Source organism: Enoplosus armatus, chromosome 23 (genome assembly GCF_043641665.1).
Source record: "Enoplosus armatus isolate fEnoArm2 chromosome 23, fEnoArm2.hap1, whole genome shotgun sequence".
In the NCBI taxonomy this organism is placed as follows: domain Eukaryota; kingdom Metazoa; phylum Chordata; class Actinopteri; order Centrarchiformes; family Enoplosidae; genus Enoplosus; species Enoplosus armatus.
In genome coordinates this window covers 10,496,506-10,522,641 of record NC_092202.1, presented here as the reverse complement: position 1 = coordinate 10,522,641, position 26,136 = coordinate 10,496,506, and the positions used below count along the sequence as shown (strand labels likewise).

The following is a 26,136-nucleotide window of genomic DNA, read 5'->3' as shown; positions in this document are numbered from 1 at the left end:
TCAATTGACTAATAAAGGCTGTCCTCTGAAGATGGACAATGTTTGGACTCTGCCCAGTGTCTTGCATGACTTGTATTAGCGACCATGTTAGCCAGTTCAAAACATCTGTTACTTTGACTTATCTTTGGAGCGAGAGAGTGGGAGAGGGAGGGAGAAACGCCAAAACATATGATTTTGCTCTATTGCAAAAAAAAGCATGTCTTTCCTCCAAAAGCACATAAATATCTATGTATAATATGCAGTCATTCACAAGCCAACAACAATATCTGCCTACCATATGGGGCCAGGTTACGGATGTGAGCAGAAAGAGAAGGAAATTCCTGTGTTAGACTTATTGCACCTCCATTGCCAGGCCTTATGCCTGCCCCGAGCCGCCGCTGTGCAACTGCCTGAATTAAACCCATATATGTTCGACAGCTTGGCCAAATGTGCTTTTTTTACCTTACCACCACCGTGAGTAAATAAAATATTCCCATTGATTGAAATTTAATTGATATGATTAACGTGGGGCTTTGGCGGATATTACAAAAATGTGTTGTTTCCGTCCGTAACGAAATCAACATTGTTTTTGAAACCGACAGATGTACTTTAACTATGCATGAAGATAAACATTTCTGTGGGTTCGCTTGTTGACTTTGTTGCTCGTGTTCCAAGGGTCTAACTGCCGGTGATTCATTTGTTTGTCCAAAAACACAACGAGTCCTTGAGCACTCATAAACTTTGCTGTAATTATGAGCTCTTTATTGAGGCATCTTATAAAACAACAGGGTGCTCTTGAGTTGTGGTCAGACAGGAAGAATGCCACGCATTGCTGCAGGATGCAGGATGCTATGTTAGTCGGTACCTCTATGAGATACATGTACAATGATATTGCATGCTGTAGGAAACTACTTTGTGAGAGTGCAGGCCTGAAAGATGGTTGTCAATATTAGCTTCACGGACTGGGGTTAAAAACAGTATTTATACCATTCATGTTCCCATTTTGAATGTTGTGTTAAGTTTAGTGCAAAACTAGACTAGCACTGTTTATAATGTAACGCTGAGCAACCACCTATCTGCAGCAGAATTATCAAATCATGATTGTTTTTGTGGATTTCATGGTCCAATGCAAATGCAGCAACTACTGATTCAGTCAGTGACAGTGGCGGTTCAGTGTAGTCAGTTCAGCTTGAAGATTCGACATGAAACAGCTTCTATGATCTCCCCAGTGACTGGATCTGAACATTATTGAATCATTATGGACGTTCTGGAAAACGCAGCATGAAGCAGATTTCCCCTCCTTGATCCTTCAAATGACTGAGCTTATAATTTTAACCAACGCTTTTTTATGTGCATTCCCAAAAATGTTAAATTCTCATTGAGCGTGTCAATTAAATCTGAAGATCAAGAGGGACTCAAACATCTTTCTGTCTCGCACTTTCCAGTTTTATTGCTTCTTTTACGCTCTCCCAAAGCTATCAAGCCCTAACTCTCGCCCAACCTTGACAAGCCCTCAGGCGTTCATGAACGCCAGTGATCTAAAAGCATTTCCTTCTCTGATCCATCCTTTAAGATGAGGAAGGATGCGCATGAAAACAGTTTATTCAAGAATGGCTGATCCTAATGCTTCGCAGCTGTTCAATTAACCACAGCAGGGCTGGATTTCATAAATACTTAGTGAGTTTATGAACTTAGCAGTAAATGACTCTGAATCAAATCAAAAATGTCGACTTTTCCGAGCCCATTTGCACAGGTATGTGAAGTATACTAACTAAATGAACAGCATATTGGTTATATAGTTATCTATGTGATTAATCATTCCGTTTGTGTTTTCTCAAACCCACTGGCTCTCCTCTCCAGCTTCATCCCTGGTCGCTGGCAATCCTGCAGCAGGACATGCGGCGCTGGGACCCAGCAGCGTGCCGTCAAGTGTCAGGTGTTGCTGTCCTTCTCCCAGACGGTTGCTGACCTGCCCGATGACGAGTGTGAGGGGGTCAAACCTGCTACGAGTCAGCCCTGCTACCGCACTCCCTGCTCTGGTGTTTTGGGCAGAGGAAAAGAAAGCGTAAAGGAGGGGGAGGAAGAGGAGGAGGGGGAGACACCTGAAAGAGAGGAACTGCACGACTGGGAGTATGAGGGATTTACAGAGTGCTCAGAGAGCTGTGGGGGAGGTATGGATCATTATTGACCTCTTTTGATATGAGAAAGTAAAGAAATAGAGAGGACAGGAATGTGAAGTTGAAGAGAGTCTACAGCCATGCTGGCAGCTGTGTGAGGCTGTACTTAAACACAGTTTGAGCTAAATGCTAAATAGTTTTAAGTATTTTGGTCTGGACCAAAGTGGTGGACCAACCGCCCAACAACACCATCCCTGGAGCCATGCTGCTAGAGTGGCTAAAAAGAGGGCAGGTTCAAAAATCCCAATGCAATCAAAGACATTGTTAACCAACAGTCAGTGGGATCTCACATTAAATCCATGCCAGAATAGTTTTCATTATACAAATACAGTAAATACATTATATTGCTTGGTTTAAATGCAGTGTAAATCCTTAAGGCAAACCCCACTCCGTCAGTGTCACTGAATTTGTCCCAGTTGCTATATTAAAATGAAACGTCACAGCAGTAACCTTATGTAAGTGGATGACTAAAGCCACGCCAGTGTGGGCTTTGAAGTAGATGTAAGCTGTATGATATTAGATGATAATGGATAGAATACCAAGTGTAACCCTAAAGGTCATACGTCACAGGCTCTCACAGCAGCAGAGAATGCTGCGCCAGACAGAGACAGCTTTCCTAAACATCCTGCCAACATTCGTTGAGGCCCACTTTAATCTCCCCACCTCCACATCCATGCCTGCATGCCTGAACTGTGTGTCTGTGTGTTGATGTCTGCTTCAGTGTGCATGTGTAACTTAACTTCTGCACATGGGCGTAGGCTTTTGTCAATGTCCGTGTGTGTGTGTGTGTGTGCGCGCTCACCCAAACCCAACAAACTCCCATTCAGGGATGATTACAGACTGGTATCGGATGTCACACACACACCCTGAGGGCTGCGCTCCTGTGGACCATCACACCACTGTGGCGTTTGAAGTGCCTGCTTCACTGTTATTGTCCCCAACATTAGAAGCAGACTCAAGGATTTATGTTACGTTGCTTTTAACATGACCTGACATCACACCCTTAAAGTTTATCCACAGTTCAGGCCAGAAGTTAAGCAGGCAGCTGTACTGTTTTGACGTTCATTGTGCCCCATTAGATACAACCACTGCTCGCTTTCATTTAGGGGCCTAATATCTGGTTTGCTTCATTGCAATGTCTGCTTGCAATATTCTACGCTCCATATGTATGTGAGGGTGATAATATATACGAGATGCTTAAGAAGAACAATATGTATTAGCGTTTTTTGCCCTTCATTCTAAGAAGATATGGGACAGAGAGCATGTGTATGTCAACATTTTAAAAGTCGGAAACACTTACCATATGATTGACCCCTGCACAATAGCTCATGGTTCTTTGGACATCCCTTGTGACTTCTCTGTGCTGTCTAATCCCAGGTGTGCAGGAGGCTGTGGTCATCTGCCTCAACAAGCAGACCAGAGAGGCAGCAGACCAGAGTCTGTGCGTGAGCTCCCGTCGGCCCCCGCAACTCCTCCAGGACTGCAAAACTCAGCCCTGCCCACCTAGGTACGGTAAAACCCACACAAATCAGACCTACATCATTATCATTTAGACATTGTTTAAAATGGTTTGTGCATGATCACTAAAATCGACTTGACTGATGGATGCAGTAAAAATGAGCAGGAAATGTGTTTTTGGAAAAAGAGTTTGGCTGCATTCAAGAAGAAAATATTAATTAAAGACAGGACTGAAATCTGGCTCTGCTCTTTATTAGTTTGCCAAGACTGTAACCCAGCAAAATATGCAATATATAGAGCTGGGAAATTCATGTTCCATTTCCTCGAGCCCTGATGCATCCCTGGGTTCTACACCTGGAACTGCTTAACTTTTAGACGGATCAAAAAACACACATCACACTAGTTGAATCAATTAATCTCTACTAATCACTGGTTGTGTACAAAAGAGATTCAAATCCATCTAATCCACAACGCTATCCCTCTCCGTTTAAACCACTTGGGCCAATTAAATCACCATTTAGGCCACTTGAGTCCAAGTGATACTGAAGCAGAGTGACAGAGATGGATAGTTGTATCACCGAGAGCAGGAAATGAAGCCAGTGGGACAGCTTGTGGAACCTGGTCAGAATCAGACACAATAGGGATCAGATGTCAGTGGTAGCTCTACCTGCAAGGCTCAGATGTGAAATTGTCCTTGGAAGAACTCTTCAAGATTCTTTTTCAGTGGTTGAAATGTAGGAGGCCTCTGCTGCTGTAGTTAGCATTACCTTTTGAAAAATAACTGTAGCAAAAAGCTTCTACTACAACTGGGAATTACCTTTAGTGATCACACATCATACTGACAAATTTGCCACGTTACCAGGGGGTCATCAAAAACGTCCCAGAGGCTATCATGAATGTCCTTGAAAGAGTTAATGGAAATCAGGTTATTGTTAGTTTTCAATATGGAATGTACAAAGTTGACACTTTAACCTCAGGGTTACTCTTAAGGAAAGCTTATTGAATGTTAATAATGGAAGGAATTCATCATCTTAGGAGTATGAACGTGTTCAACAAATTTAGTGGTGATCTACCCATTAGAGGTTTCTTGGAGGAAAAGTCAAGATTAATCTTCTGGGAACAATGAAATTTCATGGAAGTTTTGGCCATTATTTTTAGGGACAGCTTGTCAAGGACAAACGTGCTGGTCAAGAAGAAAGTTTTTCCTGATTTTGAGCAAAGTCAAAATGTCAAGAGATCACTAAAATCATTGTACTTATCCTCTGGGGACCATGAATATCCCTGCTAAATTTCATTACGATGATATTATTGCTATTATAAATAGGTTGTTGTCATAGCATTTTGATTTGAGAATAATTGTAGATATAGCCAACACTATGAAAGTTTAAAAAAAAATGTATCCATTGGGCATCAATTTTGAACATAGCGAATGAACAATGTTGGGATTTCAAATGTGAAATTGCAAATACAAACCAATTTTTGTGAACAGAGCACACAAAATTCGTCAAAATGAAATACCTGAATGGTTAAACAGCATAATGACATGTTGTTTAATATAACTGAGCCATGGCTAAACGGTGAGTGGATTTTGCGGTAGGCCGCACGTTTCAAGTTAACGCCGCATGCAGTGGCGTTGTTCCACCACTCACACTCTTGTCAGAAAACCCAGAGGCTTGCAGCCTGCCCTTGCCTGTTTTTCCAGGCCTTGAGTCTTGTTTTCAGGCACAACAAACGCTGTATTGGACTTGTTTCCTTTGGCCCTTTACTCCCTCCCTGAGGCCTCCTCACCCTCCCATATTAAGCTACACTCTTTGGATACTGTTCCCTCTGAAGGGAAACAGCTATAGGATTTGGCTTTGAGTATACTACCGATCCAGAAACAAGCTTCATTCCCAATTCTCCTCAGTCCCTGGACCCTTGAGTAAATATGAATAGTTTTGAAATATCACCTAATCTGTCAAGCAGATTGTTGAATTGCTGCCATCTTGGTCAAAGCCAACCTTTTAGATGTGTTTAAAGGCATGTCACATCATTTTCAAGATTGGAATAAAAATGCTCAGAAAACTTTGATGCTGGATTGATCACCCTGTATGAAATTGTGTTGTACAACAAAATGAATATTGGTCCACGGAGGTCATTGGGAAAATGCGGGTGAAGAAGTAATGCTACAGAGATTTCTCAAATATCCCTAAATTCAGTGGGAGATTTAATGTTTCTTTGCCACTTCTTTCTTTTCACTCATATTCACTTTCATGAATATCACTTCCATGAATTTACACATTCATAAGACTGCAAGAGTGTCCTCATGGGATCAAGTAAAAACATCAAGCACTCTGACTGAACTCCTTCTGACTGTGCTCCTTTATAGAGTGGATAATGGCCTACATATATGTGTGCACAAAAGATGAAGTATGGTGATTAATCAGGAACGGCAAAGGTTAAGAGTTGAAAATCAGTGGCTCAGCACAAAAGCTAAGTTATGATGCTTTAGTCTAAAATTCAAAAGAAACCCGGGTGTAGTTCACAAGCAAATACAAGTAATAAAATCAAAATAGACTAAGTAGCCTGGTTGTCAATTGGTTCAAGGACATTTTACAGATCATTGACCATGATGCACAGTAGTTTGATGATAACCATTGTATTCACAGATGGGAAACAGGGGAGTGGAGTTCATGCTCTGCAACCTGTGGGGTTGGTCTGATGACCCGCACTGTGGCATGCACCCACCGGCCCTCTCGAGACAGCAACCGTACTGAGGTTTTGAGGGATGAAGACTGTCAGAACCCCAAGCCCAGTCCTTTCCAAGCCTGCAACCGCTTTGACTGCCCTCCTATGTGGGACGCACATGACTGGGGACAGGTAAAGGATCTCACATAGGAAGTTCACCACCATAAATGCCTGGCTCAGCAATTGGAATGAAGCTTCTAGCACATATTGCTATTATAACCTCTGGCACCTCTGTATTTTTGTCGCTGCAGTGCTCCCGGAGCTGTAATGGTGGATTTCAAAGGAGGCACGTCCTGTGCAAACAGCGGCTGGCAGATGGCAGCATTCTGGAGCTGCCTGACACCTTTTGTCCTTCCAAGAGCCCTGCAAACCAGCAGCCATGTGCCAAGCAAGAGTGCCCACCTCAGTGGGTCACAACCGACTGGTCCCAGGTAAGCTTTCCTCAAGGCCCCAACCTACCGTTTTAAAGTGGTCAAAATCAAAAAGTTATGACATATGTACAGTAAACAAGGTAATTTTCATATATTACAATATTATTTATTTGTCCAGTGTTCAGTGACCTGTGGAAATGGCATTCAGAGACTACACGCAGTCTGCAGAAAACAAGGGGAAGATGAGGGACATCACACCGTAGACCCTGAGAACTGTTCCCTGATGGCCCGGCCCACCAGAATCCGGCCATGCTCCCTCAGGCTCTGTGAGAGTAAGAGACCCTCTGTTTGGTTCTATTTAGTCAATTTGTACTGCTAAGATAGTGGACAAATGTGTTAGTAAGCAAGAAAAACATTCCATAGCAAAGTCGCGTCATTGGAAATTGCTTGGAAAAATTACAAATTGACAGAAATACAGATAGCACAGACAATAATCAAGCCATTCACCTGTCCTGTTAATTTCATCACAGACTCTGTCAAGCCCAATCCCACCATACTGGCCCAGAGGAAGGTGTATATCCAGTGGAGGAAGGGCAAAAAGTTACACTTGGTAGTGGGAGGTTATGCCTACCTGTTCCCCTGGACGACTGTGGTCCTTCGCTGCCCAACCCGGCACTTCCGTAAGGGCCACATCCGTTGGTTGAAGGAAGGAAAGCCCTTGGTTGGCCTCCCACACCTCTCCATAACACCACTGGGATACGTGAAGATTCAGCAGGTTCATGCATCTGATGCCGGGATATACACATGCGTTGCAGGTCAGGCACAAGAACATTTTGTCCTACAGATAATTGGCAGCAAGCACAAGCTCTCTGTTCCAGAGTCATGGCTCCTCGCAGGTGGACAGCAAAAGGCTGAGCTGCCAGATGTGACCCCAGCAGGAGAAAGATTTCAGGAGCTACCCATCTCCCTCAACCAATATGACAACATTGTTGAGCATTTGCTTGAACTCAAAGGCTCTCTCCAAGATGAAAAAGACACTGCTGATAAACCACACTCTAGTGAAAAAAACAGGTCGACCCTGGAGGATGAGAAAGCAAGCTCAGAACTGCTCGTACTCATCGCTGATACCCACAGGCTAGATGAGATCATGCACAATCTCTCTGAAGGCCTCGGAGGACCGTGGGGGGAACAACTCATTGCACAGTTGCTCAGTGAGCTCACTATGACACAAGGTGAAACCAATGAGTCTACTCTTCATCCCCCAGAAAGTGCGGAATCCTCCACGCAAGGGCCCCTCCTTTACAAACCGAACATCAAAGCCCACGCATCCAGGCCAAGAATCCCGGTGATAATTCAACGGCCCAGGAAGGTCGGTGTGATGCCATCGCCTGAAATGATGGTTCATGTGGGACTGCCAGTTTTGCTGCAGAAACCCATTGCTAGTTTGGAGCTGAGGTGTGAAGCACTGGGGAACCCTGAACCATCCCTAACATGGACAAAGAATGGAAAAGAGTTGCAGTACAACAGCAGGTAAGAACTACCCTTTAATGCGACCTTTTGTGCAAAAGGCATTAACAAAATTGCAGATTTTGTTGTATGAATGTAATTGACCATTCTGTGAAAGAACTGTCTTAGATTCAGTGGTTACGTTGTCTTTGTGTTGGCAGAGTAGGCCTGTTGTCCACTGGCTCACTGAGGATCCAGTCTCCAAGCAAGGTGGATGATGGTCTGTACACCTGCACAGCCAAGAACCGTCTTGGATCCGCATCTCTTTCGTCTTGGCTACAGATTACAGGTAAGATCCTCAAAGACTCAAAGGATCTTGCTGCAAGCATGTTTAAATAACATGCTACGTAATGGTTTGCTCAACCTCTTGAGTGGGTCCTTTGAGTCATTCTGTGTGTATAATTGTCCAAACATTCAGAACTTACAAGACAAAGCAAAGACATAGCAGCATTGACATTAAGATGGATGCCACTCTCATGCCAGTAGATCATGAAGCTAGGGGTAGGAGACACTTAGCTTATCGTAGCATACAGCCTGAAAAGATTAGGGAAACAGCTAGCCTGGCCCTGTCCAGAGGTAAAAAAAAAAACAGTGTACCAGCACCTCGAGAACTTCCTTTAAGTGTGATGTAGCTTCTGTGAAGTTCTGTAATGAGCAGATACTGAATACATTACTGAAAACTGTTTTTTTTCACATACAAACGATAGTCAGTATTGACCTAATGTCAAGTTGAGTTTGTCCTAATATACTTCTGTACTTTAAAGTGCTATGTGTTGTTCTTTTGTGGTTCAGGCTTCGAGATTCTGGGAAAGCATTCTTTTCAACTGAGAAACACACACACAGGCATAACCACAGACACAGATATACAGTAAGCTTTCGCATACCCTTGTGGCTCATCTAGCTGAGTCAGTGATGGGGAATGTCCGGAGCGTGCCACAGCTCGGGTCATCTCCGAGCTGCGCTGTCCTTCGTCTCCTCGGGGGCATGATCAGTCGCAACCTTGCTGCATTTTCATCAAAGCGCCGCCGTGGCGGGTTTCCTGATGCTCCAGCACTTTTCCTTCCCCATACGACAACAATTAGAGGTTCCAGGCAATGTTTCAAGGAAGATTAAGTTTGTGCACCCCATTCGCCTAATCTAAACAGAGAGGATAGTGGGGCTTAAAAATACTGAGAAGTGTCCACTCTGCATTCTTCTTTCATTCTTATATTTTTAATTCAAACTCAGTTGAAGGTCATGTCAAAAGGATGCACTTAATGATTCGTAAGAATGCAATCCCAAGTACTGGGAATGACTTTACAGGGAAATCGAACTTGATAAAGTAATTCTTTCTTAGGTTCTTGGAAAGTGCACTCTCATTTATGAACAAGAACAGACCACGGCCCTCTTGGTGATGTCAAAGACAAAATTTAGAGCTGCTGAAGTAATGGTAACAAGAGACTGACCAAAGAACATTTTGAGACATATTCCAATTTTTTTTTTCCGTGGGACCCTACTTACATAATGCACCTTTAACTCTGTATTCTCATCTTCTTTTATCTTAAGTGAGAAAAGAATGAGACCTACATAACTGACTATACATCAGGACTATTAATGGCTATCAGGCAATACAAAAGCATTTTCAGCTACAGCTAATTATTTCTGGTTTGTACATTGTGTTGAGGTATGTAACTCTTAAAGAGCTGACGTAAAAGTCCTTACTGAACTGGTAAGGTTACTGCAATGAAACTTTAATCAGCAATATACAGTACAGATTAAAAAGACAGTTCTTTCTTATTTTGATTTCTGCAATATCCAACACCACAAAGATATAGTTTTTTACTGTATTTTCAGGTGGCAAAGGAAGAAACTGTGTCCAAGCAAATGGCCCCATTTGCTCTGAGAGGAGTAACAGCAGCCAGTCAGCTGAGCTGTGCCATGGACAAGCCTGCCCCCTCAGGTATCTTGCTACTACTACATGCTTATCCAGTACTTTGAATATTAGGTTTGATAAGATCAGTTCCCACTGTCTCCTTTACTTGCATGCCAAATATTTCACTCATTTTCCATCTACCCAAAAGTGCTGGGTCATTTCTATGTGTATGCGTTTGTTTTTTTTAAAGGAAAATATTCAGATGATCCCAGGTCTGCTCACCACTGAGAGACTTAAATGATGACTTTTGAGTACTTTAGCTTATAAACTTTATGAGTTATTGTTCCCTTTTCCTCTGTGGTTGGATTAGGTGGCAGGTGGATCCTTGGTCACCATGCTCAGGCAGCTGTGGAGGTGGGTCCCAGACCAGGAGTGTCCGTTGCATGAAGGGTCCTGAGGGCAGATCCAGAGAAGTGGAGAGCCAGCACTGCTTTGCCACAGGGAAGAGACCTTCTGACACCAGGCCATGCAACCTACTGCCCTGTGCCAGATGGGCCACTACCCACTGGGGACTGGTGAGTCTACTTACATTGACCACAAACACATCTCAACAAGTGTACATGGACTGCATCAAGGCAGTTTACTAAAACGCATTGACAACTTAGAAACGGTGTGACAACGGTGTAACAGTTGATTTGAGGCAGTTCCACGACTGCTGAGTAACTTCGAGCATTTGTTCGTTTTTTTTTGTTTTCCAACTTATTTAAGGGGGAAGCACACTTCACACTAAAGAAGGCAACACAGACCAGCCTCAGTCCGTAGGGAAGCACACACATCCTTCCTTAGCTATGAAGAACCAAATGTTTGTTGTAGTTAGGGAAGTCACGTTTTTTCATGTGTGTTAACCCTGTCACATCTTTGTGTATTTGAGAATTCCCCATTCTGAAAAGCCCATTGTCTTTAAAACTAATACATAATATATGCAAAAAACATTATAAGGCATAGTTTAGAATTTAAAACGCAGGGAGAGTAGGTAAGCTTCAGAATGCCAAAATCACAAGAGGGTAGTTACTAGCAGGAAAGTATTGTCAAACTAAAACATGAACTTGCTTGTGATATCTCTTCTTTTAGTGTCATGGTCAATGTGTGGGTCCCAGTTTGGCTACGCAGCGCCGCCATGTTTACTGCCAAGACACAAACGCCACCAAAGTCCCCTACAGGATGTGCAGTGGACTCCAGAGGTAAACATGGCTATCATGATATGAATGCTTTATATATCAACAGTTGATTTACAATAAAAAGCAAAGCGATAGCTCCTTTTTCTTTACGTGTGTTTGTATTTGTAGGCCCAGCTCCCTGAAGAATTGCTCCACAGAGGCATGTGCCCTTCATTGGCACGTAGGGCCGTGGACACAGTGCACTGCCACCTGCGGACGGCATGGTTTCCAGTCACGCCAGGTGACCTGCGCGCACCGTCGAACTGGAAAGGCCACACGTGAACATCACTGCATGTGGAGGCCTCGCCCTTCCAGCTGGCAGCGATGCAACATTTTGCCCTGTGGCAGAGGTGAGAAAAAAGTTGCGCTGACGGCAAAATGGAGACGAGTAGTTTCTTAATTGAGAGTCAGATTAGTTATTTAAGTTATTCAGTGACAGTACATGAGGGTACAACATCTTGATTTTATGTATAGTAGTAATATAGATATTAGATATAGTATAATTGTGAATGCTGATGATACTATATATAACTAAATTCTCTCTGAAAAGGATATTTTAGAGGTGAAGACACTGAAAATAACCTCAGTACAGTACTAGCTCATTGCTGTCAGTCCCAGACTATGTCATGAACACACTAATGGCAAATTGTTGAGGTCCTGCCCTAAACAAACAAGTAAAAGAATAAATTAGACTGGGACTAAAATTTAATTTAAATGATAAATACTATTTCCAGGATCATATGCACAAAAACTTGTTGTGGCACATTACATTCTCTTAATAATAATGCACATAGTTTCACTTTCTTGTGCTGAAGTTTGGAAGCATTTGTTTGGAAATTTTCACAACACAAAACAGTTGAAGGGCATTTCGGTTGTGGAACTCAAAGCACTGAAAGATTACTTTTAAAAATCACTCCAGCATCAGGTATTCTCAGAAAATGTCCCAGTTACTTTGAATAACCCACAGGCAGCCCCTATATAGACTGTTTGTTTACATTGGACATATTATTATTTCTGGTACTTGTTTATTGTTTATTACATTCGTCAGTGCTTTGAAAAGCACACATGAAATTCCACTAACCTTTGAGTGGCAGACGTTTCTGACGTCGAAACAGCTGCTCGTAAAACTGCATGGCTAGTTACTACAAGGGTTTCTCAAAGAGAATATTTTAGATTTTGCTGAACTGACCCAGAAGATTGAAAATGATTTCTGCTGCGATTAGGCTTAAAGTGAGTATGTGTAGTAAACTGTAACCTTTGCCTATTCCAGCAGGAGAGTGTCGAGACAGCACAAGGTACTGTGAGAAGGTTCGACAGCTGGAGCTTTGTCCGCTGCCCCAGTTTAAGAGCCGCTGCTGTCATTCCTGCCAAAACACCTGAGGCGGGGAGGTAAGACGAGGGCCATGGACGACCTGGATAGGTCAGGGAAGACGCTCAGACAGCCAACAGAGACATGAAACCTCTATGCCACCGTCCTTACACCCACAACTGTCTTCAATGATCAGTCTTGGATGGGGAAACCTGAGTGTGGAGGAACGTTTGGATGGAGATACCTAGAGTGGCTGTGATCTACTTTCCTCAAAGATATCAATCATGTGTGGGTTTGAATTTGAAAGTTTTGAGAGGAGTGACATGTCTGTTAATGAAGGCTTCAGTTTTATTTCTTTCCTTTTTTAAATCAGAAGCTCATGCTGGCAGCTTTCCTAAATTATGCAAAAGCAACTGAGATACATTTTCATTGTGAGTAATAGAAACTTGTGGTGACTGTATGATTTCATAAAGGGGAACTTGCAAAGACGCAATATGCCAGTGACTAACGGCCTGTCCACATTAATGGTATCTGGTGTAGTTTCAGGGGTTTCCTAAAACAAATGGAACAACAGTGCTGCACTACAATGTTCTATAGTAGCACCATGACTTCATGTCCAAAATAGGGTGCATATTATCATGCGATTTATCATACAATACACAAATATCTAATTGATATACTTTTTTTAACAATTGCTTGACTTCATCCCCAGGGATTCTGGGTAGACCCCTGAGCTTTTGATAACCACTGGATAGTTTGCCTTTATTGCAATAGTCTCCAAAACAGTGATGGTAAACAATTTTGATACTAAATGAGCTTTTATAAATGAGGTAAACTCTTGTTTAAAACAGAAATACGGCATAATGCTGCCTATAAATGGGAAGCCGCTGGAATGACTAAAAGCCTAATATTTGATAAATGGTATACATTTGGTATCAGCCACCTGGGAAATAGATCAGGATCTGTGCTATCATTTTGGGTCATTTAGCACGCGTTGACCGCAATGATTGGTCATTTAAAGAGGAAAGGAATTAGGATTGTAGGTGTTTTAAGTGCATTTTTAAAAAGTAGGACATGATTAAGATGTTTCTTGCATGGGTTGCACTATGGAGGTGTATGACTCAATTTTGGAAAAGAAAAAAAAAACACTTATTTTGCACTCAACTCATCCAAGTCTTTGTCAAGAACATGGCTTGTAGAGTTTTTATTTTTTTTAGTTTGTAAGGTTACATTGTTTATATATTTTGTTTTGTGATTTTGGTATTTCTTGGAAAGATATTTGATAAAATGTCCCTTTTAACCACTTTGTGACGTTACAGCACGTTTAAACACGAGGTGAGCAGAATACAGCTCAGTGCGTTCTGTCCACCAAGTGATGTTTTTGCTTTGTGACATTTTAGGAAGACAAGTTACATTAAGTTACAATTACGTTTTACAATTCCTATGTAACTCTTCTTCCTTTCAGATTTCAGTGTTAGTTGAACTTAAAATGTGTAAACATGACCTATGTGTTACATTTTGGATATTGGTTCAAACAGTAGGGAACTTTTTAAAGATCATCATCACATATCATGTACCATACTTACATTACTGTGCCAGATAGACAGGGTTTGCACTTTTGACTTGGGTAACACAATGCTTCATCATCAAGTGCAACACAAACCTTAGCAGGAGACTAGTTGGCCTTTCATTAAGGTGTGATTATTTGATTTTATGAGAGGAGAACATCATTAACATATTACTTATGCTCTTAAGTTATGTAGATATTTGTTTTGTCCTTTTAACTATTTATTTTCATGCGTGTTCTTGTGCATAGTTTTGTAAATAATTACAGGGGTGGGTTTTAAGTATTCAGTTCCCTACAGTTTTTTTATATTTGTTGTGCATGCAATGGGGACCCTCTGCTGGTGACTTGATGTGTTGCTCTCTGCTCATGCCTGGTTAATCATTGAATAAAACCAAATACATTCCTTTTATAGTCCGTTTGCTGTGATTTTCTCTTTTTTTTATTTCATAAAAGTCTGACCACATTATTTAGTCAAACTGCTCAAATTTGTTAGATTATTAAAGTGGGTGTATAGTACAACTGCTGGAATTTGTGTCAAATTAATTTACTAATTAATTAATCACGCTGGCAGAACATATAAATGGTGCATATTGCTTTAATGGGAGGTTTTACCATGAACCACAAGAACAAGACAGTCAAGTCAGTTGTGTTATTATGACACAACTCTGTCTCAACAGGTTTTGTCAAAGGGGAAAGCGCTTCCTCTTTCTGTATTTACAACGTACAGTTCACATTCTACTTCTGAGCTCTTGAAGAGAGACATGCACCCACTGGATCCCTCTAAACTATGAGAGGAAATTGCTTTTCAACACAAATCTACGATTCAAACTGGCACCATCAGCGGATCATGACTGGACTTTTCTGATTTGTGCTGAGGATTATTTCAGATTAGTTATGGTGGAAAAGGATGGTTGTAATTCTTGTCTGACAGCAATCAGGGTTCTGCGAGTTTCTCTCGTGGATGAACTAGAAGGACAGATTGACTCTCTGCTGGAAATCTTAGTAAGCCAGGAGGTGTTCACTCGTGATGACCGTGAGGAGGTGTTGTGTCAGTTGGGGCCCCGGGCAAGAGTTAGAAAGGTGTTGGATGTCCTGGAGTGTAAAGGCGAGGAAGCAGCTAAGATTTTTCTCTCAATTAGCAGTCATCATCGGCAAGAAGCACAGACACACTCTAAAGAAGGCAACACAGATCAGCCTCAGTCCGTAGGTATGCTATTGAAACCGCTGAGATGTCATTGGTACATTTAAGATATTTGGAATGACAGTAATGCAAAGAGAACACTTGGAATAACATTGCATAGTTCATATAAACAGTAATAGTGTTTCATGAAGCACTATCAAATGATCATGTTCTAAGGTTCTTCAGTTGATGTAAATATAAATTACATGTATCCTATCGTCTTTTGCAGAGTTTAACAAAGTCAAACAAAAGCATAGAGACGTCCTCAGGCGTCGGAGTGAGAGCATGCTCTTCTACAACACTCGACATGGAGAGAAAATCCTTTTTTCTGAACATTATGTCAATCTCTTGTTGGTTGATGGACACCAGGGCTTGGAGATAAAAAGACATGAGGTGCTCACGTTTGGACAAAAGCGACTATCTTTGCAGCAGAAGTCAGCCGTGCATAGGAAAATCACACCGGCGGAACTCTTTTCAAGTTCAAATGCAAACCGTCTAGTCCAGAAAGTTCTGGTGACCGGGGTGGCTGGCATCGGAAAAACCATCCTAGTGCAGAAGATGCTGTTCGATTTTGGGGCAAACAAAGACCATCTTGCATTTGATTTCATCATCCACATGACCTTCAGAGACCTGAATCTGATCGACAAACCTACAAACTTCCGGGAGTTGGTCTTGCGTAAAAACAGGCACCTGGCTAAGGAACTGGATAACATTTTAGCGAATGACAACAAACTGCTGATCATCTTGGACGGCTTTGATGAGTTTAGACACTACAGAAGCTGTGATGTAGACATATTCGTGACTGAGCCTGATGAAGATGCAGAGGTGGTGGAGATTGTTGGAAGTCTGATGCAAGGTGAGCTGCTGCCAAACGCTTCTGTCATGCTCACAAGTCGACCTGCAGCTATCAACCACATCCCTGTGGGCTGCATCGACCGCTTTGTGCTCATTTCTGGCTTCTCCTTGCTTGAAGTTCAAGACTTCTTCTTGCGTTACTTCCAAGACAGTGCCCTTGCTGACCGCATGTTTGCCGTGGTATCGGCAAATGATCTAATGCTGACACTGTGCTACATACCTGCATTTTGCTACATTGTGTGCTGCATCCTCAAAGAAAGCAAAGACCTCTGTGGAGAGAGCCCCAAGACCATGACGGACATTTATGTGCAGTATCTGGTGGCCTTGCTTCGCTCTCACACACAAGCAAGAGCCGAAACATTTCTTCAAGAGCAAAGAGAGGGGGCCGTCCAACAGCTGTCTGACATTGTGCTTAAGCTGGGTCGACTCGCCTTCCAAAAGCTGATGGAGCATCAAACACTATTCTACAGCAGCGACCAAGATGTAGCAGTGTTGGAAGGATGCAGCTTTGTTAGTACCTTCCTTGACAAGACAGTGGCACAAGAGCCCGGCTGCACTGAAGAGGTTTACTCCTTTGCGCACCTCACTGTTCAAGAGTTCTTTGCTGCAGTTTATTGTGCAGTGACAGATCACCCTTTACCTGTTGCACTTCAGCACACTGCAAGTTCTGGGGAGGGCTCCAACTACGGACACTTGGACCTCTTCAACCGCTTCCTGTCTGGAATACTCTCTGAACGCAATGCTAATCTTCTGTCGAGGCAGGTGGGGCTGTGTTGCCATAAAGAAAAAGTGGACACCTATCGTCAGAAGATCATCAGGGAACTTACAATGCTCTGTGAGAATGGGGCCCATATCCTAAACCATTTACACTGCCTGTTTGAGCAACAGGACCCCTCTTTGGCCCTTGCTATACAACCAAATACATTACGAGTTAATGTTAGTGATGACACACTCTCCCAAACGGACTACAATGCTATCAGTTACTTCCTTAACCTTACAAAGGGCAAAATATCAGAGCTGGATCTGACAGGGACGGGAGTAAGCTGTGAGGCACTTAGAGATATTCAGCCCCTGCTGCTCAGATGTGAGAAGCTTTGGTGAGTTCCAGGTAAAATTTGGTTTGCACCGTGTCATTCTCTGAAGTCACCCATCTAGAGTTTTCTTTAGTTTATTTTTCAACCTTTGCAGTTCCTTGTGGGTAACATATATATATTGCTTTACATCCATCAAACCCAAAATTGATGACTGTGAAGTGCCAAATGTAAAGTGTCAACACTGTCAGGTTAAGGATTATATAAAGTGGCTTATGCACTGACTCCACTATTTCATTTTGAAGGCTTGGAGAAAACAACCTCGATATGGACACAGTTCAGGTCATTGCTGATGTGCTGCAAGTGTCAGAAAGTATAACCCACCTAGGGTAAGATGTCAATTGATTTTACAGGTTAATAAGTCAAAGAAATTACACACACTGACAGATTAGTAAGTGTACAGTCGATCTTTATTTGAGGGAATAAAATCTCACAAACAATCACACTTTCTATTACCCATTTTAGACTTGGATGGTCAAACATTGGTGATGATGAACTACAGGCTCTTTCTGGTGCCACGCGGGTGAAAAAAAAGCTTGAAGAATTGTGGTAAGAAACTCGTGAATGGGGTATCACAATATGCCACATAATATATTTTGGAGAACTGAAAGTCTTACCAAACAGAGAATGTGAGTGATTGTCTAAATCATGGATCATTTAAAAGCTGACAGGGACAAAATTCTTTTTGCCAAGTGTTGCAAAGGTAAACTTACTGTTTGGTCAACTGTGCTCCAGCTCAGTATAATAGCTATAAATTTAAGCCACAAAACAAAATATATATTCCTCTGAAACGGATGGAAGCCTTATTTATGATCAAGCTTGCACATATAAGGAAAGACCTGATTGTAGGCACAAAGTGGTCTGAATAAAAAATATTTTATTAATTGAGTGCCCTTTACTATCAACAATTTAGTTCACACCGAGGATAGAGAAGCTGTATATATTTTCATATTTGATGGTTTGCTGATTTATTCATGTGTAAAGCATTGTGTTACGGTTACCTTTGTGCTTTCACAGGATGGAGGGAAATCGAGTGAGCTACAGAGGTCTGCTGTCACTCAGTGACTTGACCCCAAACCCTCTGAAAAAAGTTGTGTGAGTGAATTACTTTTTTCAACAAATAATTCTAATGCATATTTCAACAAGTTTACTGAAGCTTCTGTTTATTCCCTTTTCATACAGAGCAATATGGAACGACCTGACTGACACAGAGCCAGAGTCCTTGTGCACCCAAGAAAGCATTACTGTGAACTTCACAGATGACGATACATGGGAAGCGTGGGGGGAATGGGTCTTCAAAAGGTGTGAGGTCAGCAGCAACGAGAAGTTGGTGATGGTACTCCACAAAGTGTGCAACATATCGGTCCACTGCTTAGAAGCCCAGTGGGCAAAGACCTTCTACAAGCAGCTATCACAGCTCATCAAGTCCAGGATTGAGTGCTGCACCGAGGACGACATGTGCAAGAAGCTCAAAAAGTTTGAGAGCATTTTGAACCTCTGACAGACAGAGATCTACACTAGCCTCAAGTTATAAGCTATGAAATACAGGTCAAATGTCTGAATGTAGCAGACAAAAAAGGTACTATTAAAGCAAGGTTAACTAGTCTCCTTCATGTTTAATGCACAAAACAACTTGTTTCTTTAATGGTTAATTCATTGTGTCCGAGTAGGAGTAAACAAAACACAACATCAGAGGTAAGATTTTATTCTATTCTATTATTCTAATAAGCTTGCTTAGATAATTGTGCATTTAAAGTGAATCTCATGAACGACAATGTGTTTAAAGAGATCAAAACAAGTAATGGCCCGTACGGGGATCGAACCCGCGACCTTGGCGTTATTAGCACCACGCTCTAACCAACTGAGCTAACCGGCCACGTGACTGCAATCGCTATGTTCTCTACTTTCTATACAACGTTACACAAAAAAAGATGCACACACACACACGATATGCTTCAGAATATGTTAGCTAAATCTTACTGGAAAAAAGGCACATAACACTACAAACATGCTGAGTAGAGCTGGGATGTGGTGTTTTTTTGTCTTCCAAATAAAAGCATAAATCAACGTTACACGCAAGTGAAACTATGTTTTAATGTTAACCAAGACACTGATTTACATTTTAGACGAGTTAAGTTAAGCTGTTTGACATTTTACAATGACCTATTTAAAACGTTTACTTATGGAGATACTTTATGGTGCGTTTTCAATTTTTTTTTTAGAATGTCTGTGCATCTACTCTTTGTGTATTATACATGTAACGTTCTAATGTTTGCACAATTGTCAATAAAATGCTGAAATTTCAGACGCATACAACACATATTTTGCATTTTATTTTGTAGTAATACACCGGAAACTGTTTAAACTGCTTGCCCAGATTCTGGTATGACGAAATTATTCTGCGACATCTCACTGAACGAGCTATTGTCGTTCGTATGAAGTTAGCCAGCAGGCTACAGTTTTTTGTTATTTTTGTGTATGCAGCGCGTCAAAGTGGGCTGTTTCCTCATCTCAAATTGGGTGAGTTTTGTAAATTATTACGTCAGTTCAATGTTAAGTGAGAGGTTGACGGATTTAGAGATGCAGTGGGCATGTCTGCAGTCTTTTTAAAATGTAACTACCCGCGAATTGACATACTAACTTCAACAACAGTTTGCTAAAGGTAGTGATAGCTAACAGCTAACATGTAATTGGCTAGCAAAGCAGGAAATGATAGTTAAGAGTTGCTAGTTAAGTGTGAAGCTAACGGTGTTTTACTAACTGGCGTTAATCTTGTTAATTTGTTGATACTATTCAAGGGGCGTGTTCATCATTGACTGGGGATTCTGCATACAGGCTGAAGGTTCTTTCATAGAGTTAGTAACCACTGTGAGGTTGACTTTGGGTAAATTTAAGGACATAATCCAGTAAAACCACTTCACATAGTGTGACTCAGTCCACTAACACGGTCTTTGTATGAAAATGCACGTAAATGGACACAGTTAAGAAGCTTATTTACTGTACCTTTTTTTTTTAAGTGTTACTGACCTGTGTTGCAGTCTCACCCTCAGGATGATTGACACAGAGAGGGGAGCTGGTGATGGTGGCACCACAGCACCCAGCAGCAAGAACAAGGAGATGGAAAAAAAGAAGAGGTCCCGCGTCAAACAGCTGCTGGGTGATGTGAAGAAGCAAGTGGAGTTCTGGTTCGGAGATGTCAACCTCCACAAGGACCGCTTTCTAAGAAAACTCATCGATGACTCAGACGATGGATGTAAGGGGCTATCAATATCAATAATACACCACCACATTTATATCTGCCATTTAATGCAAGTTTTGACATGAAGGGAGTGGATTTTGCCTTAAACATTATGCTAAGCCATGTGTTATTTATCTTAGATGTTGATATATCTGTGCTGGCGGACTTCAATCGCATGAAGAAGCTGACGACTGACACCAAGCTGATTGCGAGAGCGCTGAAAAATTCATCTGTAGTTGAGGTACTGTAATGTGAACCTTGTCAATCTTTTTTTTTTGTGAATTCTTTTGAAAAACACATGCCTAACAGTGTTTAAGGGAGAGGTTATACATGGCTCCAAACTAATGTCAAATGAATGCAATGAATTTCGTTTCAGGTTAACCTAGAGGGAAATAAAGTACGGCGTCAGCTTCCAATTGGAGACATACCAAATAATGTCGACAGCCGCACAGTCTATGTGGTAAAAACTGTTTTATGTTCTAATTTTTATTTGATTTTTATAGAAAAGTCTGGACTACATTTGCAGAAATACACAATAATTTGATTTGATCTTCCATTGGGGAGACCCAATACTCATTTGCTGATTATCTTGATGCCTGCCAGAATACTCTGACTCTAAATTTCTGTCTCTCTTTTTATTTATTTATTTTTTAAGGAACTTTTGCCCAAGGACGTGACACATAGCTGGATAGAGAGAGTGTTCACAAAATGCGGGAATGTGGTTTATGTTAGCATCCCCAGATACAAGTCCTCTGGTGACTCCAAGGGCTTTGCCTTTGTAGAGTTTGAGAAAGAGGAAGACGCACACAAAGCCATAGAGGTGATAACTTATTAATATTTCACTGTTGCCTGAAATATCTGATAATACAGTCAGTCCAGAAAACCCATGGAAAATGTTGACCTTTGAAACAGATGCTGAACAACCCCCCTGAAGATGCTCCCAGGAAGCCAGGGATTTTCCCCAAGACGAAAAGTAGGAAGCCCCTTCCTCTGCCAGGCGATAACCCACCATCGGGTACTTTGATGAATTAAAATGCATTTCTTTTACATCTCTGCTTCTCACTACCACTGAGAAACATGAAATGTGATGCTGGCATAATATAAAGAAAGAGGCTGTCGGTGCGATTTGTTGCATTGATCCCCACGTCTTGACATTCATTTACTGTAGGTGAAGAAGAGGAGAAGAAAAAGCGGAAGAAGAAGAAGAAGAAAGAAGCACAGACTCCTGCTGAAGAAGCCAAAGAGCAGGCGATGGACACAGACCCATCAGAGCAAAAGAGGAAGCGCTCAGCGACGGCAGATTTTGAAGCAGAGGTGGCCGGCGCTCAGAAGACACCGGGCAAGCTGTCAGAGAAAAAAAGACGACGGTCACAGACAGCAGAGGGATCAGGAAGTGAAGTACCATCTAAGATGAGAAAGACAAGTGAAAGTGAAGGTGGAGAGAAGGACAAAGACGGAACAAAGACTAGTAAGTGATCACAGTATCTGCTGGTCCATAATCCACAAATAAAACAAATACTTAGACTTTGACTTTATTTATCCCACAGCGGGGAAATTTACTTGTCAAGAGACTCACATCTTTCCTTTTACTTCGTCCACTCTCTTTGCTTTTTTCTTTTCACAATCTAAATATACATAAAGAATGATGGTGTTTTTATACAGCAATGAAACCACGAGTCAGATGTTGTGTCAACTGTGTTATTCCCCTTTTAGATCCACCGACTAAAAGCGTCACAGAGAGAGGTGTTGAGGAAGGGAAAGAAAACAGAGATGATTCAACAGCGAAAGCAAAGAGGAAGAGAAAAAAGAAACACAAGGAGAAATTGAAAATCGGGGAGGAAGTCATTCCACTCCGGGTTCTATCAAAGTAATATCCTACATCCCTTTTTCTTCAACCATAAACAAGAATGAATTAACAAGTGAAAACCCCTTCAGAATTAGAATGACTTTAACATGATGATGGATATCTTTCTTCCTCTTTTCTACACACGAAGGAAAGAGTGGCTTGAGTTGAAGGATGAGTATCTGACCTTGCAGAAGCGCAGCATGACGTCCCTGAAGAAGTGCATCAATAAGATCGATCACAAGGCGCACAAGAGTCTCATGGAGACAGACAATGATCCTCAAGATGGAAACAGTGAGTTTTGTCTCCACTAATCCCGGCGGTTTGAATTCAGAGGGATTAACGGCAGAAATTTGGAGTTGAGCAGATAATTCAGCACTTGAAATAACTGCTATAAAAAGGTGTGAGTTGCCTCTTATTGGCAGTCATGTCACAAGTGATCTCATTTTGATATTCCTGTGTGTTGAAAACAAGAAAGATATGATGTGAAACATAGTTTGGATGCTGACATTTCCAAGTAAAATTAAAGTCTTTGGAAGAGATTTTGATTTCAGAAGTTTCACACAACTGGTACATTTCAGCGCTGAACCGTTGCATTTAACATGCAGTAACATCAGTGAAGATGACATTACAGTGACAGTCAAAGCCGTCCTCTCAACAGTATTGACGTCGCAGTATTACTCCAAAACATCAAATCAAACTTAATAATAATAATGAGTTCCTCATAATAATTAACATCTGCTCACGGAAGCTTTTCCTCTTGGTTAGAATAAATGTGCAAGATTGGTTCTGTTGTTTGATGCAATAATGTTGGTTTGTTTTCTTTTTCTTCTAGTTGAGAAGAGTAACAAAAGTGAGAAGGCGACTAACCTAGGTCCTCAGTTTACCAGTGGTGTCATCATGAAGATTACAGACAACAAGCAGCTACCAGGGAGGAAGTTTATCAAAGTACAGTATAACTGTTATTATCATCTGTATTTGGTTATCAAATCATAAGAAACGACTTAAGGACCTTTTTTCATCTTCTGATGCTCAAGTCAAGGCTGTTTTTAGTTCCTAGTTTTGAATGAATTTCCATCACCTTTAACTGGAAGCTGACGAATATATCGTTTGGATATAAACATTTCTGAAATCCCTTTTTGATCATTACGTTTCTGAGATGGTCTAAGAGCATAATATCAAAGAATGAAGGAATTTGACTCTCCTGTTGATTTGAAGCAAAATAGTTAATTAGGTTTTGTATCGCAAAATGTTAAAAAATATGTCCGTTGTATCCTGACACCAATAAAGTAGCACTGGACAGCTTGGCCTAGTTCACAGGTAATTGATTGGTAGAAATGGCACCTTTTTTATATTTAAAGCAACGTTATGTAACTATTTTACCTTAAAATAACAGCTTCAAATCATTTAGATGAAACACTGACTTGTAATGGTGACAATAGCACCTCTGTTCCCCCGAACTCCTGTTCCTGCAATATGTAACTTGGTTGAGCGATACGATCTCCGGCGAGAATTATGTCACGCATTACGTCACTACTTCACACAGCTCGGTACTCTCATGATGGACATCATGGCAGATGTGAAGAGGCCGAAGAGGACGTTGACTGAGTGAGGAAGAGAAAGAGAGAGAGAGACCGAGCAGAGGCCCGACGAGTAAATCTCGGGCTGGCTTTTAGTCGTAGGTGAGGGCTTCGCAAAGTAAAAGGCTGCAAAACAGACGGTGAGCTGGCCGTCTTGCTGTTGGGCTAGTAAGTAATGTTAGCTGGCTTGCTAACATTATGGCGTGTTGCACTTGCTCGTCAACAAATTCTCGTGTACAGCTGTCCATGAGGGTGAACTGCACTCCGAAAACTGTAGGGGTGCCAAGTCGCAAGAAATACCAATTCTTGCATAATGTTGCTTTAATAAAGTTCTGATCACCAACCTTTCCCCCCCAACTTTACTGAGTGAGTCTGTTCCTCATTCATTCAAAGTTAAACAATGAATAACATTTAATATTCTTCCGGTTAATCACTTGGTCAGGTGCGGTGTGTAATGTAATCATTATGTAGATCTGTAAGATTATTTATCTGTGCTTGTTTTTGGATTATTTTGTGCAGGATGCGCTATGCAAAATATCACCAGTGGCGTACATCGACATTTTGGATGGCGATGCTGAGGGTCACATCCGCTTTCACACCCCAGAGGAAGCTAAAGCCGTTGGTGACGCTCGAGCCGAGCTTCAGAAAGAGCACAGCTGGAAGCTTGAGATCCTCTCAGGTATGGATTTGTATTCCCTTCTTTTAAGATAGAATTATTTGTGCACAGGCTTTATGCACCTCTGATCCTCTCCAGTTGAGGAGAGGATGTGGATGACTGAGCTGGCACTGTGGTTTTCATAATTGATGATGGTGGAAATAATTTATTGGGTCGGTGCCCATCAGCTAGTCTCACGTTCTGTGTTTTTCAAAAGGTTTCATTGTTAAAATTTCACCACTTAAACTGAATCATGACATAACTTAATTAATCTCAATGCCTTTCAAAGGTGACCATGAACAAAGGTACTGGCAGAAGATCCTAGTGGACCGCCAAGTCAAGCTGAATCGTCCGAGGGAAAAGAAGCGGGGCACAGAGAAGGTGAGATCAGACAAATACCTATACATACATATTACTGTGCACATCAATATATTGTTGATTAGTTATTTTATTTAAGTATGTTAACAAGAGGCTGTTTTCAGGAAGTTGTGTCAGCTCTTAGCAAAATTAAATCTAAATCATGTGGTATTTGGGATATATAATCTTAAAATGTGACATTGTATTAACACACATTGTAATACAGACTTGGTGTACACTGTTTTATATGGTAATAATAAGAATAATCAAAAAAACAGACAGACATTTGTGACTGGAATTTCGGATTCATATTTTGTAAGCAGCTTATCCTAAATCCAATCAATTTTTGGATGTTGTCTAATACCTGGATTCATTTTGACACACACACACACACGTCACATGCCATCACTACAGTTAAAGTAGTGCCTCCCCTTTGTTTATTTGCTATCACATCTAATTTCTTTTTTTCTGGTCACACTCTTCAGCTCATATCCAAAGCCGAAAAAATCATCCTTGCCCGGGCCAGGGAAGCTACTAAGCACATCCGTTTCCAAGACGACTGACGGCTTCTGACACTAGTGTTTGACAAGCATATATGTTAAACCATGTAGACTTTACATGATGTGATTCGAAGGGGACAGTTGGTGTTAATGCGTACTTAGCTGGAAGAGAACTGAATGGAGACTTGAACAAGTGTAAACTAGTTAAAATGTCCCCTTATTTTTTTTGGTTTGCACTGGAGCCCCCAAGGTAATGTGGAATGCTGCTATGCATATAGGCATTTTGGCAACATTTAGTTTTAATTGATAGCCGCCTTTTTGTTTTTTAAAGATTCTGTATATGATGTAAATATGATTGATTTGAAAGTTCTCCCAGTCAAGACGTCATGGCATTACCTTTTGAAGGTATTTGCCTTTTTTGTTTTTTAATAAAATGTCATTATTTGATGATTACAGCATTTTGTTGTTTGGTATTTATAACACACTGCTTCTCTCAAACCTTCATGTACACACTCCCAACTTTTACTATGAGTTATTGTAGTCAAGGTAGTTACATTCCATTCATTCATTGGAGGATGTATGTTGTGATGGACCACATTTAGCTGTAACTTGTTTCCCAAACTGAACGTGAATTGGCCTCAATTTAGTAGATGACATAACACTCAAACTGAGTT

At 41.3% G+C, this 26,136-nt stretch overlaps 3 protein-coding genes and 1 non-coding gene across 4 annotated transcripts in view; 3 read left to right on the top strand and 1 right to left on the bottom strand.

Annotated features, from left to right (window-relative positions):
- The window catches only part of LOC139306289 (ADAMTS-like protein 1), a 55,512-nt gene extending 42,824 nt beyond the window's left edge, over positions 1-12,688 (top strand). Inside the window, exons 15-26 of the mRNA XM_070930233.1 lie at positions 1,840-2,150; positions 3,534-3,663; positions 6,263-6,473; positions 6,593-6,772; positions 6,891-7,044; positions 7,243-8,242; positions 8,380-8,507; positions 10,052-10,157; positions 10,441-10,645; positions 11,202-11,311; positions 11,417-11,637; positions 12,558-12,688. Coding sequence (XP_070786334.1) covers positions 1,840-2,150; positions 3,534-3,663; positions 6,263-6,473; positions 6,593-6,772; positions 6,891-7,044; positions 7,243-8,242; positions 8,380-8,507; positions 10,052-10,157; positions 10,441-10,645; positions 11,202-11,311; positions 11,417-11,637; positions 12,558-12,667 — 2,866 coding nt within the window. The 3' untranslated portion in view covers positions 12,668-12,688. The remainder of the gene's footprint in view (positions 1-1,839; positions 2,151-3,533; positions 3,664-6,262; positions 6,474-6,592; positions 6,773-6,890; positions 7,045-7,242; positions 8,243-8,379; positions 8,508-10,051; positions 10,158-10,440; positions 10,646-11,201; positions 11,312-11,416; positions 11,638-12,557) is intronic.
- Positions 12,689-15,057: 2,369 nt separating this feature from the next.
- LOC139305921 (NLR family CARD domain-containing protein 3-like) lies at positions 15,058-18,891 on the top strand. The gene is made up of 6 exons (XM_070929869.1): positions 15,058-15,370; positions 15,573-17,295; positions 17,535-17,618; positions 17,755-17,838; positions 18,307-18,384; positions 18,472-18,891. The coding sequence occupies exons 1-6, from the start codon at positions 15,058-15,060 to the stop codon at positions 18,788-18,790; spliced, it is 2,601 nt and encodes an 866-aa protein (XP_070785970.1). The 3' UTR covers positions 18,791-18,891.
- A 200-nt stretch (positions 18,892-19,091) lies between these two features.
- Positions 19,092-19,165, bottom strand: trnai-aau (transfer RNA isoleucine (anticodon AAU)). The gene has a single exon. It is a non-coding gene; the product is annotated as a tRNA-Ile (tRNA).
- A 616-nt stretch (positions 19,166-19,781) lies between these two features.
- larp7 (La ribonucleoprotein 7, transcriptional regulator) lies at positions 19,782-25,917 on the top strand. The gene is made up of 13 exons (XM_070929823.1): positions 19,782-19,809; positions 20,328-20,542; positions 20,668-20,768; positions 20,904-20,987; positions 21,183-21,347; positions 21,440-21,542; positions 21,696-21,995; positions 22,241-22,394; positions 22,522-22,664; positions 23,206-23,318; positions 24,470-24,629; positions 24,895-24,986; positions 25,448-25,917. The coding sequence occupies exons 2-13, from the start codon at positions 20,341-20,343 to the stop codon at positions 25,523-25,525; spliced, it is 1,695 nt and encodes a 564-aa protein (XP_070785924.1). The 5' UTR covers positions 19,782-19,809; positions 20,328-20,340; the 3' UTR covers positions 25,526-25,917.
- Positions 25,918-26,136: the final 219 nt, after the last annotated feature.

Bases quoted from the DNA above. Each gene is read 5' to 3' on its own strand.
- LOC139305921 (XM_070929869.1), top strand. From the start codon at position 15,058: ATGGTGGAAAAGGATGGTTGTAATTCTTGTCTGACAGCAATCAGGGTT. The intron at 17,296-17,534 runs GTGAGTTCCAGG...TTCATTTTGAAG, and splicing joins CTCAGATGTGAGAAGCTTTG to GCTTGGAGAAAACAACCTCG. The intron at 17,619-17,754 runs GTAAGATGTCAA...TACCCATTTTAG, and splicing joins GAAAGTATAACCCACCTAGG to ACTTGGATGGTCAAACATTG.
- larp7 (XM_070929823.1), top strand. From the start codon at position 20,341: ATGATTGACACAGAGAGGGGAGCTGGTGATGGTGGCACCACAGCACCC. The intron at 21,543-21,695 runs GTACTTTGATGA...CATTTACTGTAG, and splicing joins AGGCGATAACCCACCATCGG to GTGAAGAAGAGGAGAAGAAA. The intron at 22,665-23,205 runs GTGAGTTTTGTC...TTTTTCTTCTAG, and splicing joins TGATCCTCAAGATGGAAACA to TTGAGAAGAGTAACAAAAGT.